Source organism: Mirounga angustirostris, unplaced genomic scaffold, assembly GCF_029215605.1.
Source record: "Mirounga angustirostris isolate CCGP_5_RB_7025 unplaced genomic scaffold, mMirAng1.0.hap1 SCAF_17, whole genome shotgun sequence".
Classification (NCBI taxonomy): Eukaryota; Metazoa; Chordata; class Mammalia; order Carnivora; family Phocidae; genus Mirounga; species Mirounga angustirostris.
Window position 1 is genome coordinate 50,929,625 of NW_026991725.1, and position 14,977 is coordinate 50,944,601.

Sequence of the window (14,977 nt, forward strand, 5' to 3'; positions counted from 1 at the left end):
GACATTTCACCGAAGAGAGTATACAGGTGAGAAATTAATACATGAAAAGACACTCATCATCATTAGCCATTATGAAAATGCAAATTAAAATCACAAGATATCATTACACACCTATCAGAATGGCTAAAACAAAAAATAATGACAACTCCAGAATGGGAGAAGATATTTACAAATGACATGTCCGATAAAGGGTTAGTATCCAAAAATACAAAGAACTGATACAACGCAACACCAAAAAAAAGAAGTAATCTAACATCTCTCATCATCAGGGAAATGCAAATTAAAACCACAATGAGAAATCACCTCACACTTGTCAGAATGGCTAAAATCAACAACACAAGAACAAGAAACAACAGGTGTTGGTGAGGATGCGGAGAAAAAGGAACCTCCTTGCACTGTTGGTGGGAATGCAGACTGGTGCAGCCACTGTGGAAAACAGTATGGAGGTTCCTCAGAAAGTTAAAAATAGAACAACCATGTGATCCAGTAATTCCACTACTGGGTATTTACCCAAAGAATATAAAAACACTAATTCAAAAAGACATACGCACCCCTATGTTTACTGCAGCATTATTTACAATAGCCAAGAGATGGAAGCAGCCCAAGTATTGATCCATAGTTGAATGGATAAAGAACATGTGATTATATATATATAAATATATATATAATATGTATTATGTAATTATACAGACACACACAATGGAATGTTACTCAGCCTTAAAAGAAGAATGAAATCTTGCCATTTGCAACAACATGGATAGATCTAGAGAGTATAAGGCTAAGCAAAACAAGTCAGAGAAAGACAAATACCGTATGATTTCACTCATATGTGGAATTTAAGAAACAAAACAAATGAGCAAAGGGAAAAAAGAGACCAACCAAGAAAGAGACCCTTAACTATACAGAACACACTGATGGTCGCCAGAGGAGAGAAGAGTGGCGGGGGGGGGGGGGGGGGGGATAAGTGATGGGGGTTAAGAAGAGTACACTTATCCTGTATAAGTTTCTCTTACTGCTATAATAAGTTACCCCAAGCTTAGTGGCTTTCAAGACTTTATCTTACAGTTTCAGAGCTCAGAAGTCTGAAATGGGTCTCACTTAGCTGAAGTCAAGATTTGGGCAGAGCTGTATTTATTCTGCAGGCTCCAGGGAAGAATCCACTCACTTGCCTTGCCCAGGTTCTCCCTTCCTTGAACCATGGATCCTTTCTCCATCTTTAAAGCCAGCAGCAAACCATCTTCCAATCTATCTCTGACTCCGACCCTCCTGCCTGCCTCCAACCCCAATAATCCAGGATAAGCTCCCATCCCCATTTTAAACTCCTAACTTAATCACATCTGCAAAATCCCTCCTGCCACAGGAGGTCACATCTTCACAGGTTCTAGGGATTGGGACGTGAACATATTTGGAGGGGTCATTACTCTGCCTACCACACATATCGTGGAATACTACTTACCAATGAAAAGGAATCGACTGTTTGGTACAATGAAAAGCCTGGGTGAATGTCCAGGGAATTATGCTGAGTGAAAAGCCAAGCCCAGAAGGTGAAAGGTTTTATAAATTATTCCATTTATATAATACTGCTGAAATGACACATTTATAGAAGTGGAGAACTGGTCAGTCATTACTAGGGGTTATGGAAAGGGTGAGGCCAGGAGGAAAGTCAGTGTGCCTAGAAGGGGGCAACATGAGGGACGCTGTGGTGATGGAAATGTTTGTATTTTGACCGTACCAATGTCAGCATCCTGTTTGTGATACTGTACTGCAGTTTTGCAAAATGTTAGCTCTGCAGACTTGGGCAAAGGGTACACAAGACCTGTATTATTTCTTGCAACTGCAAGTGTGTCTACAATTATCTCAAATAGCTTAATTTTTTTTTTAAGATTTATTTATTTATCTTAGAGAGCGTGGTGGGGGTGGTGGGGGTGGGCAGAGGCAGAGAGAGAATCCCAAGCAGACTCGCCATTGAGTATAGAGCCTGATGTGGGGTTTGATCCCAGGACCCTGAGATCACGACCTGAGCCGAAACCAAGAGTCGGATGCTTAACCAACTGAGCCACCCAGGCACCCCTCAAATAGCTTAATTTAAATAGAAAGCAATGGAAAGACTTCCCAATAAATTTTATAAGGCCAGAATCGACCTGATACCAAAACCAAAGATATTATGAGAAAATAAGGGACAGATATTCCTCATAAACCCAAATACAGAAATCCTTAGCAAGATGTTGGTAAATGAAATCACACAAGACAAGAAAAGGATAATACATCATGGTTACATGGGGATCATCCCAGAACTACAAGGTTGGCTTTAACATTCAAAAATCAATCTATGGAGTTCACTGTAGGAATGTACTACATAAGAAAACTGTATGATCACCTTCATAGATGAAAAAAAAAAAGGGTTTTATAAATTTAACACCAAATCTTGATTTTAAATATCAGAAAAATAAGAAAAGGGACTTTACTCAACTAAATAAAGGACATCTAAGAAAAACCACATTTAATGGTGAAAGACAATTTTTTCCCTCTGAGTTTGGAAATAAGCAAGGATGTCCACCCTTAAGACTCTCATTCATCATAGTAAAGGTGGTCCTAGATAGTGTAATAAGGCAAGAAAAAGTTACACAGACAGGGTCTCATAAAAAAGAGGGTTTGAACTCTTTTTTTTCCCTTTGCACTAAATTTAATTTTGATACTTAATGTTATTTTATTAAAGAATCAACTATTTTTAGGGAAACTTTATTAATACCTAAGTTATAAATTGCACATAATAATGAATTAGTGGGGTGGCACAGTTGGTTAAACGTCTGACCCTTGGTTTCAGCTCAGGTCATGATCTCAGGGTCGTGGGATGGAGGCCAGCCTCGGGCTCCACACTCAGTGGGGAGTCTGCTTGAGATTCTCTCTCTCCCTCTCCCTACCAAACGCCGTCTGCACGCACTCACTCTCTCAAAAATAGTAAATAAAAATCAATAATGAATTACCACGCAACTGCAGGCATGACAAAGACTGTCTCACAAGCTTGAGTATTTTTTTAAAGCATCTTTTCAGAAGGGTCCTCTGAAGTAGAGAGTCCAGTAAAGAGAACAATTTTTTGTTTCAATCCAATAATACTGTCCATGTCGGAAGACCCTTGGGGAAACCTACCCACACAGGACACCCTGAGGTGGCTTCGGAACCCTTACCCACGCTCTCCTCTGGTCAGCCCCCTCCACGCAGCCGAGCAGACACAAGGAAGGACGTGTTTTCTATCGCTGTAACAGAGTCCATTTACTTGAGGGGAAAACATCTGTAACGCAGGCTGTAATTCAGGCTGGCTGACCTGGCACTTTGCCTTTTCTTTAAAATATTAAGTTATTTATATCTGAAAATAGCCCAGCCACTCGACCCCACGTATAGAAGGTGTATATGCAATAGCTACAGTCTCTCTGTGAGGTTCACAAAGAAGTTATTTATTTCCTATAAATCAGGGGTCAGAGGGTTAGTCTCTAGCTGTCATTTGGGACCCGAAATAAGTTCCTCTTTAATAAAGGTGTGTTTAACTTTTTTTTTTTTTAACAGTCCCAAGAGTTAGGAGAGAGTTGAGCCTAGAATTACATGGTCCGGTCTCCTATCCCACAAGCACGGTGACTCCAGGCCGCACAGAGGCCTCTGACATTTTAGCAGTCTGCACTTGGGGCAAGCCACGCGGCCTCAGTCCACATCGGCTGCTGTAATTGAACACCAGCCTGGGCAGCTTATCAACAAGAGAAATGTACTTCTCACAGTCCCAGAGGCACGGGCAGATCTGGTGTCCGGGGAGGGCCCACTTCCTGGTTCACAGCTAGTCATCTTTCTACCCTGTCCTCCCAAGACAGAAGGGGCGAGGGGGCTGTCTGGGGGCTCTTGTATAACAGGAGCACTAATCCCATTCATGAGGTCCCCACCTCATGACCCAATCACCACCTAATACCATCACACTGGGGGTTAGGATTTCAACATAGAAATTTGGGTGGGTGGGGGAGGGACACAAACATTCGGTCCACAACACGAGCCTTGTTGCATACTCTAACCCCGGTGCAGAAATCGCTGTGCTAGAGCTGGGGTCTTCAGGAAATTGCTGGAGATCCTTGTCATAACCAAAGTTACAGAACCAAATTTAACAAGGGTTTTCAATGGAACCTTTCTTTACAAATTTCACGTAGTGGTTGGAAGAGGGTTCCTTCAAGTGGACTGTGTATCTAATACCTTGATTCCGGAGGAAATCCTTGACTTGGGGCCACACAGGTCTTCCAGGCTTGGGCCTCTTGTGCCTCTGAGCTGCGCACAGAAGGCTGCAGGCCTGCTGCAGAGGCAGGAGGAGAACCCAAGCTTCAGGGTGGGTGGAGGGAGCAGGGAATCCAAAGGGGGTCTGAGGTCCGCAGTGGACATTAACTACTGTCAGTGGATGGGTGTAGACTCTGATATCGTGGAGCAGGGAGAGTTTTAAAGTCTGCAAATCAGGTATTAGGGACAGTCCCTGTGTCACCATCTCCTATCTGGCTGGCTGTGTGCCACTAGCCAGAGGTCCCTAAGGCCGGTTGTTTCCAGGGACTTGCTGCCCCCTCACTCTTTGCCCTCCTGCTCTTTGTCTACAGGGGGAGCTGACCATGACCAGTGACATGGAGACATTACAGAATGCCCTGTACCTGGACACAGTGCCGGAGCCCTGGGCCAGGCGAGCCTACCCTTCCACGGCAGGCCTGGGAGTCTGGTTTTTAGACCTTCTCAACCGAATCAAAGAGTTGGAGGCCTGGCTAGGAGACTTGGCAATGCCCTCCACGGTGTGGCTGACAGGCTTCTTCAACCCCCAGTCCTTCCTGACTGCCATCATGCAGTCCACAGCCCGCAAGAACGAGTGGCCACTGGACCAGATGGCCCTGCAGTGTGAAGTGACAAAGAAGAATAGGGAAGACTTCAGGAGCCCCCCTCGGGAAGGGGCCTACATCCATGGCCTCTTCATGGAAGGTGCTCGCTGGGATGCACAGGTAAGTCTTGGGGGGAGCCTCAGGGCATCCTCTGTGGGCTGATTAACTTACAAATACTGCCTCCACAGAGTGTGAACCTGAAAAGGGATGCCCTGGAATCTTCTGACCTAGGGACCCTTCCCTTGAGGCTATCGAGCCACTTCCGTGCAGACAGGGATGGTGCAAAGAACACAGACCTTGCAGCATGGGTAGAGTGCAGTGACTAAAACCAAGGGCTCTGGACCCCGACTGGCTGGATCTGAATCGCAGCACCACCATCTACTGCCACTGTGACCCTGGGATGTGGTTCTGGCTCTCCAAATCTGTTTCCTCAAGTGTTAAATGGGAAAAGAGAGTTGCTGCCAAGATTAAATTAGTTACTGTGGAGGTCCCTTGGAATAGGGCCTGCCTGGCACAGAGAGAGCTCCAAAAGTGTTGGGAGTCGGCTATCCCTGCTCCTGGGTGACCACCCCCGCCCCCCGCAGCCACTTTCCTCATTCATGAGCCCTGGGAGGGCAGGCGTCCTTTCTGCCTTTTACTTTGCCCCCATCTGCAAAGGGAGCCCAGTAGATACTATTTCACAGGACATTCAGAAAGGATTCCTCACTGAAGCCCAATAAAAATTTGAGTCGCCGTGAGACTGGCTCAGATAAATGACATGAGCAAGGATGGATAACTCGAGAACAAGTTCACGTTTGTTATACACATGACCCGGAAGAATTGCTTAGTCAAATACCCTGCTTGGTAAGTGACACTTAACTGTTCCCAGCAATCAGTACAAAGTTAATGGGGAAAAACTGTTAGAAGATCTACAGTATCGTAGAAGGTCCTATAAATATACATATAGAGCTGTACTGGATTAAACAGTGACTACCAAAATTCTACCAGAACCTCAGAATGTGCCCCTGTCTAGAAATAGGGTCTTTGCAGAGATAAGGAGTTAAGATGAGGTTACACTAGAGCAGAGCAGGCCCTAAATCCAAGGACTGGTATCCTTATAAGGCCATGCTGGAAGCACAGAAACAGATGTCCTGTGAGGACAGAGGCAGAGACTGGAGTGATACATCTATGAGCCAAGGAACGCCAAGGACTGCCAGCACCCCCAGAAGCTAGGAGAGAGGCATGGGCTAGTTTCTGCCTCCGAGCCTCCAGAAGGAACAGACACTGCCTACACCTTGATTTAAGACTCTGGCCTTCAGCACTGTGAAAGAAGACATTTCTGTTTTAAGCCATCAAATTTGTAGTAACTTGTTACAGCAGCCCTATGAAACCAATTGAAGGCCTGTTAACAGAGAGGACAATGAAGCGGGACAGTGTTAATACAGCCTGAACCTTGAGAAGAAGCTGACATCCCCCCTCCACCTGAACATTTGTCCAAGATTCCATCAGTGGGGATCACACATGGATTGTAGGTATAGGATGGCCTAAGGTGGCCAGAATTAGAATACCAAAAAACACCAAACTGAACAATTAGGGAAGAAGTTCAGATGAGCACTGGCACTGTGGGGGCTGGGGAAAGAACACGGATTCCAATCATCTACCTACAATATTTTATTACCTTGTTTCTTCATAATAATTTCCCAAAAAGCAATACCCACCCACCAAGAACTCTGGTTCTCAGTTTCTGCTTCCAGAAAGATGTTAGCAAAATTAAGAGTAAGAACATCCAAAAATCCTCTCCTCCATAAAATCATAACACTGGCCCAAAATTGTCAGAACCAACTTTTTCACAGAACTCTAGAAATCGGGGTGCTTGGGGGGGCTCAGTCAGTTAAGCATCTGCCTTCAGCTCAGGTCATGATCACAGGGTCCCGGGATCGAGCCCCGCATCAGGCTCCCTGCTCAGCACTGAGCAGGGAGCCTGCTTCTCCCTCTCCCTCTGCTGCTCCCCCTGCTTGTGCTCTCTCACTCTCTCTCTCAAATAAATAGGTAAATAAAATCTTTTAAAAATGAACTCTAGAAATCAAACAAAGGCTTTCAGGAATCCAAACAGTGTTTATTTTTTTTTAAGATTTTATTTATTTATTTGAGACAGTGAGAGCACGCACAAGCAGGGAGGAGGGTCAGAGGCAGAGGGAGAAGCAGGCTCTCCGATGAGCAGGGAGCCCAACGCAGGGCTCAATCCCAGGATGCTGGGATCGTGACCTGAGCCAAAGGCAGACACTTAACTGACTGAGCTGCCCAGGCGCCCCCAAAGAGTGCTTATTGAAGAAAAATGTCCAACCCTCAGTAAAAGGAGCAAGCTTTGCAGCCTTTTAACTTGGCTCTGCTCCCATCCCATCCCCACCAACTCTGTGGTGGCCTTGAAACAGCAGCCTCTGGAGGAGGCAAAACGGGAGTTGGAGTACTTTCAAAGCCCCATTCCTAGAAAACCGTCATCATTTTCCCAACTTGTTCATTTCCCAGAAGACCCCATTTATAAGTCTGTCTCTACCTGACCTGAGTGGGAGCTCACCCAAGGCAACAGCCTGTCTCCCCAAGGGCATGTACTGAAAACAGTCAAAGACAACTGTTTAACCTTGCAGCTTCCCTGAGGTGGTAGATAACAGTGCAAATAATAGGCTAACCAAAAAGCTCACAAGGAGAAGCTGCAGAATGAAATGACCTCCAACATGTCACTGGAAACCCAGAAGGCCACGCCCATGTGCAGCCCTGTGCACATGCTCAAGAAAGACCTGAGAAGGCTGGAAGCTCACCTGTGCCTGCCCTCGAGGCTCTGTGAAAGCAGGAAGTGAAGGCTAAGGCACAGTGTTAAACTGCCCTGCTGAGCACTGAAGGCATGCCCAACTCATACACAGAGCCCCTGAGCAAAAACTGTGAGACTTACCAAAATCTCTGTCCTGTTCCTTGCTAACCACTAAACTAACTGAGCAGGCCACTTCAGTAGTCGTAGTCCTATGTGACAAAGACTTTACAGAATCAGTTCAGAAAAGTCACTAAACAAACAACAAATCCTGTGGAGGGAGATCTGATCACCAGAGTTGCCACATTATATTATTTAAAATGTTCAAGTTTTCAACAAAAAATTATGAGACATGCAAAGAAACAAAAAGGGGAAAAAGCAGTCAAGAGAAATGGTCCCTGAGGGAGTTCAGAAGCGGGACATACCAGACAAAGCCTTTTAATCAGCCATTTTAAATATGTTCAGAGAACCAAAAGAAAGTGTTAACAATGTCTCACTGAATAGAGAATACTAATAATGGGATAGAAATTACATTTCAAAAAACCAAGTAGTAACTCTAGAGCTGAAAACTATAATACCTTAAATGAAAATTCAATAGAGGGATTCAACAGAAGATTTGAGTAGGCAAGAATCACCAAACTTGGAATACGTCAATTAAGATTATCCAACCTGAGAAGCAGAAAGATAAAATGAAGACAAATGAACAATTTAAAAACCTGAGGAATACCATCAAGCATACAAACATCCATACAGTGGGAGTCCCAAAAGAAGAGGAGAGCCAGAGCCAGAAAGAATACTTGAAGCAATAATGACCACTTTCAAGATTTGATAAAAACATCAATCTACATATGCAAGAATCTCAACAAAATCCAAATAGGATCAACTTAGAAATCCATACTTTGAGGCACCTGGGTGGTTCAGTCAGCTAAGCCTCCGACTCTTGGTATCAGCTCAGGACTTGATCTCAGGGTCATATGTTTAAGCCCTGCATTGGGCTCCACGCTGGGTGTGGAGCCTACTTAGAAAGGAGAGGAAAGGGAGAAGGAAAGGGAAAAGGAAAGTAAAGGAAAAAGAAAAAAGGAAAGGAAAGGGGAAAGGCAAGGGAAAAGGAAAAGGAAAGGAAATCCATACCTTGACATGTTATAAGATAAAGAGAGAATCTTGAAAGCAGCAAGAGAAAAGCAATTCATCACATACAAGGGGTCCTCAATGGGATGAACAGTTGATTTCTCATAAGAAACCAGGAAGGCCAGAAGACAGTAGAATGAAAGACCAAACTGCTGAAAGAAAGACTGTCAGCCAACAATTCTATATCCAGTAAAACTATCTTTCAAAACTGAAGGAGAAATTAAGACATTCCCAGGTTAAAAAGAAAGAAAGAGGGGCACTTGAGTGGCTCAGTCTGTTGAGCATCCAACTCTTGATCTCAGCTCAGGTCTTGATCTCAGGGTCATGAGTTCACAATGAGAGAGAGACAGAGAGAGAGAATTTACCACTAGTAGGCCAGACCTATAAGAAATACTTAAGGGAATCCTTCAGGATGAAATGAGTTACAAGACAGTAACTCAAGTCCACATGAAGAAGTAGAATACCAGTAAAGGTAATTATATGTGTAAATATAAAAGAAAGTATAAATGAATTTTTTTGTAACTTTTCTTTCCTGTCTGGTTTATTTTTTTATTATTATTGTTATGTTAATCACCATACATTACATCATTAGTTTTTGATGTAGTGTTCCATGATTTCCTATCTGATTTAAAAGACAGCTGCAAGAAGCAATAACTATAAATCTGTGCTGATAAGCATAAAAGATGTAATTTGTATAATGAAAACAACACAAGGTCTTAAGCACAAGAAGGGTAAGGAATGGAACTTATCTAGGAATAGAGTTTTTGTATACTACTGAAATTAAGTTGGTATTAGCCTGAAGTAGATTTTTATACATTGATGTTAATTATAATCCCTAGGGAAACCACTAAGAAAATAATTTTTTAAAACAATAAAAGATGTATCTTTAGGTTCAAAATGAGTCCCTTGTAGATAGCATATGGATGGGTCCTGTCTTTTTATCCATATCCTGCCAAGGAAATGTTGAAAAAGAAAAACAAAGCTGGGGGCATCACATTGCCCAATTTCAAACTATATTACAAAGCAGTGATCACCAACACAGCATGGTACTGGCACAAAAACAGACATACAGACCAATGGAACAGAATAGAGAGCCCAGATATGGACCCTCAACTCTATGGTCAAATAATCTTTGACAAAGCAGGAAAAAACATGCAATGGAAAAAGACAGTCTCTTCAATAAATGGTGCTGGGAAAATTGGACAGCCACATGCAGAAGAATGAAACTCGACCATTCTCTAACACCATTCACAAAGATAAACTCAAAGTGGATGAAAGACCTCAATGTGAGACAGGAATCCATCAAAATCCTAGAGGAGAACAGAGGCAGTAACCTCTTTGACATCTGCCACAGCAACTTCTTTCAAGATACATCTCCAAAGGCTAGTGAAACAAAAGCAAAAATGAACTTTTAGGACTTCATCAAGATAAAAAGCTTCTGCACAGCAAAGAAAACAGTGAACAAAACAAAGAGGCAACCCACAGAATGGGAGAAGATATTTGCAAATGACAGTACAGATAAAGGGCTGGTATCCAAGATCTATAAAGAACTTCTCAAACTCAACACCCAAATAACAAATAATCAAGTCAAAAAATGGGCAGAAGACATGAACAGACACTTCTCCAAAGAAGACATACCAATGGCTAACAGACACATAAAAAAATGTTCATCATCATTTAGCCATCAGGGAAATTCAAATCAAAACCATATGGAGATACCACCTTACACCAGTTAGAATGGCAAAAATTGACAAGGCAAGAAACAACAAATGTTGGAGAGGTTGTGGAGAAAGGGGAACCCTCTTACACTGTTAGTGGGAATGCAAGTTGGTACAGCCACTTTCGAAAACAGTGTGGAGATGCCTCAAAAAATTAGAAACAGAGCTACCCTATGACCCAGCAATTGCACTCCTGGGTATTTACCCCAAAGACACAGACGTAGTGAAAAGAAGGGCCATATGCACCCCAATGTTCATAGCAGCAATGTCCACAATAGCCAAACTGTGGAAAGAGCCTAGATGTCCTTCAACAGATGAATGGATAAAGAAGATGTGGTCCATATATACAATGGGATATTACTCAGCCATCAGAAAGGATGAATACCCAACTTTTACATCAACATGGATGGGACTGGAGGAGATTATGTTAAGTGAAATAAGTCAAGCAGAGAAAGTCAATTATATGGTTTCACTTATTTGTAGAACATAAGGAATGGCATGGAAGACATTAGGAGAAGGAGGGGAAAAATGAAGGGGGGAGGAAATCGGAGGGAGAGATGAACCATGAGAAACTATGGACTCCGAGAAACAAACTGAGGGTTTTAGAAGTGAGGAGGGTGGGGGGATGGGTTAGCCCAGTGATGGGTATTAAGGAGGGCACGTACTGCATGGAGCACTGGGTGTTACAAGAAAACAATGAATCATGGATCACTACATCAAAAACTAATGATGTATTGTATGGTGACTAACATAAAATTTAAAAACCTAATAAAAATAAATAAAACAGTAAAAGAATTAATAAGGGAATCAAAGTGGTACACTAAAATATATCTACTGAACAGAAAAGAAGGAAGCAAATCAAGTGGCAGATGTAAACCTTACCTTATCAGTAATTACATTAAATGTAAATAGATTAAACACTACAGTTAAAAAGCAGAGAATGGCAGAATGGATTTTTTCTGATTCAACTGTATGCTGTCCACAAGCGATACACTTTTTTAAAATTGATTATTGTTATGTTAATCACCATACATTACATCATTAGTTTTTGATGTACTGATCCATGATTCATTGTTCGTGCATAACACCCAGTGCTCCACGCAGAACGTGTCCTCTTTTTTTTTTAATTTTATTATTTTTTTTTATTTTTTTATTTTTTTTTATTTTTTTATTTTTTTTTATTTGAGAGAGAGAGAATGAGAGAGAGAGAACACCTGAGAGGGGATAGGGTCAGAGGACGAAGCAGACTCCCTGCCGAGCAGGAAGCCCGATGCGGGACTCGATCCAGGGACTCCAAGATCATGACCTGAGCTGAAAGCAGTTGCTTAACCAACTGAGCCACCCAGGCGCCCAGAACGTGCCCTCTTTAATAACCATCACCAGGCTAACCCATCCTCCCAACCCCCTCCCCTCTAGAACCCTCAGTTTGTTTTACAGAGTCCACCGTCTCTCATGGTTTGTCTCCCCCTCCGATTTCCCCCCCTTCATTCTTTCCCTCCTGCTTTTTTTTTCTTAACATATATTGCATTATTTGTTTCAGAGGTACAGATCTGTGATTCAACAGTCTTGCACAATTCACAGCACTCACCATAGCACATACCCTCCCCAGTGTCTATCACCCAGCCACCCCATCCCTCCCACCCCACCCCCCACTCCAGCAACCCTCAGTTTGTTTCCTGAAATTAAGAATTCCTCCTATCAGTGAGGTCATGTGATACATATCTTTCTCTGATTGACTTATTCGCTCAGCATAACACCCTCCAGTTCCATCCACATCGTTGCAAATGGCAAGATCTCATTCCTTTTGATGGCTGCATAATATTCCATTGTATATATATACCACCTCTGCTTTATCCATTCATCTGTCGATGGACATCTCGGCTCTTTCCAGTTTGGCTATTGTGGACATTGCTGCTATGAACATCAGGGTGCATGTACCCCTTCGGATCCCTACATTTGTATCTTTGGGGTAAATACCCAGTAGTGCAATTGCTGGATTGTATGGTAGCTCTATTTTCAACTTTTTGAGGAACCTCCACACTGTACCAGCTTGCATTCCCACCAACAGTGTAGGAGGGTTCCCCTTTCTCTGCATCCCCGCCAACATCTGTCCTTTCCTGACTTGTTAATTTTAGCCATTCTGACTGGTGTGAGGTGGTATCTCACTGAGGTTTTGATTTGGATTTCCCTGATGCCGAGCGATGTTGAGCACTTTTTCATGTGTCTGTTGGCCATTTGGATGTCTTCTTTGGAAAAATGTCTGTTCGTGTCTTCTGCCCATTTCTTGATTGGATTCTTTGTTCTTTGGGTGTTGAGTTTGATAAGTTCTTTATAGATTTTGCATACTAGCCCTTTATCTGATATGTCATTTGCAAATATCTTCTCCCATTCTGTCGGTTGTCTTTTGGTTTTGTTGACTGTTTCTTTTGCTGTGCAAAAGATTGTTATCTCGATGAAGTCCCAATAGTTCATTTTTGCCCTTGCTTCCCTTGCCTTTGGCGATGTTTCTAGAAGTTGCTGCAGCTGAGGTCGAAAAGGTTGCCGCCTGTGTTCTCCTTTAGGATTTTGATGGACTCCTGTCTCACATTGAGGTCTTTCGACCATTTGGAGTCTATTTTTGTGTGTGGTGTAAGGAAATGGTCCAGTTTCATTCTTCTGCATGTGGCTGTCCAATTTTCCCAACACCATTTGTTGAAGAGGCTGTCTTTTTTCCATTGGACATTCTTTCGTGTTTTGTCGAAGATGAGTTGACCACAGAGTTGAGGGTCCATTTCTGGGCTCTCTATTCTGTTCCATTGATCTATGTGTCTGTTTTTGTGCCAGTACCATACTGTCTTGATGATGACAGCTATGTAATAGAGCTGGAAGTCCGGGAATTGTGATGCTGCCGGCTTTGCTTTTCTTTTTCAACATTCCTCTGGCTATGTGGGGTCTTTTCTGGTTCCATACAGATTTTAGGATTATTTGTTCCATTTCTTTGAAAAAAGTGGAGCGATACACTTTAGATTCAAAGACACAATAGGTTGAAAATAAAGAGATAGAAACAAATATGCCATTCATGGGCGCCTGGGTGGCTCAGTTGGCTAAGCGACTGCCTTCGGCTCAGGTCGTGATCCCAGAGTCCCTGGATCGAGTCCCACATCGGGCTCCCTGCTCGGCAGGGAGTCTGCTTCTCCCTCTGACCCTCCCCCCTCTCATGTGCTCTCTCTCATTCTCTCTCACACAAATAAATAAAATCTTAAAAAAAAAAAAAAAACAAATATGCCGAGAATTCAACCACAATAACTTGAGACATCAATACCCTACTACTAATGGTGACTGCTAATGGTTAGTTTCTTTTGGGAGTGATGAAAATATTCTGGAATTACAAAGTGATGGACTGTAATTTAAAAACACTGACTTGTACATTTTAAAAGGGTTGGTTTTATGGTATGTGGGGAAAAAAGAAAGGTCCTACTCCTGCTCCCACTCCCTGCCATAAACACTCGGTTGCTGGACTTAAGGGGGTCCCCACCATTTACCTTAGTTCTGTTATTCATACCTCATACCAACTTCTAATAGAACTGAAAAGGCACATTCTCCTCTTTAAATAAATTTCATGGAAAATGAACCAAGCTCTATCCATAGGAGAAGGCGCTGAATCACCAGGACAAAAGCAAGGAATCTGTAAATCACTCTATATCAACACTTCCCAAAGTATGCTCCATAAAACACTAGTGCCATGGGAAACAAATAGGTTGCAAAGAAAAGAGTCCTGTGGTCAAATAAGTTTGGGGAACCCCAGGTTAAATAAAGTTCATCTCTTTTCTTTACTGCTAGGATTTCTTGTCTTCAGTGTGCTAGCATGCACTATAAGCTTCAAGCCCAGGGTATTGGTAAGCACCATTTCCCAAGCTTGTCTGATGAGGGAACCCTTTTGTTCCTCAGAACATTTCTCAGGACTAGTAATAAATAAATTAATTAATTAAAAAAAAAAAGTCCTAGATCAGTCTAATGGGACATCTCAGGAAACCACAGAGGCTGGAAAGCTACAGAATAGTTAGCTCCCTATCACATGACTACAAGAGAGAACATAGCTCTGCTCAAAAAGTCAAAATGCTCTTGAGGATGGTGAGGTCCCATATGAAACTGAACAGGACATCACCAAACTCATCTAAAGCATTTGCTAGCAGGAACTGTGTCTTACTCGTCTTTAAATCCCTAGCACCTAGCATGACGACATCTGGCAAACAGTTGCATCTGACATGCTTATGAAATGAATGGGTGAAAAAATATAAAGAGACTCAAGTTTCAAAGGGATTAATTTGTATATGGCATGTAACAACTTCTAGAACTCACCTTCAAAAAGTGATTTAGGCTGGAAAACAGTAGAAATATGTTTTCCGCATCTCAGATGCATTCCAACGTGGGTTGCTGAGCAAACCTGAAAGGCAGCAGGCATTCCCAGGCTCTCAGCTACTAAG

The 14,977-nt window shown here is 42.7% G+C and overlaps 1 protein-coding gene across 1 annotated transcript in view; it reads left to right on the plus strand.

Annotated features, from left to right (window-relative positions):
• DNAH9 (dynein axonemal heavy chain 9) overlaps nt 1–14,977 on the plus strand; it is a 336,543-nt gene that overhangs the window by 321,273 nt on the left and 293 nt on the right. The window contains exon 68 of the mRNA XM_064583354.1: nt 4,617–5,006. Coding sequence (XP_064439424.1) covers nt 4,617–5,006 — 390 coding nt within the window. The remainder of the gene's footprint in view (nt 1–4,616; nt 5,007–14,977) is intronic.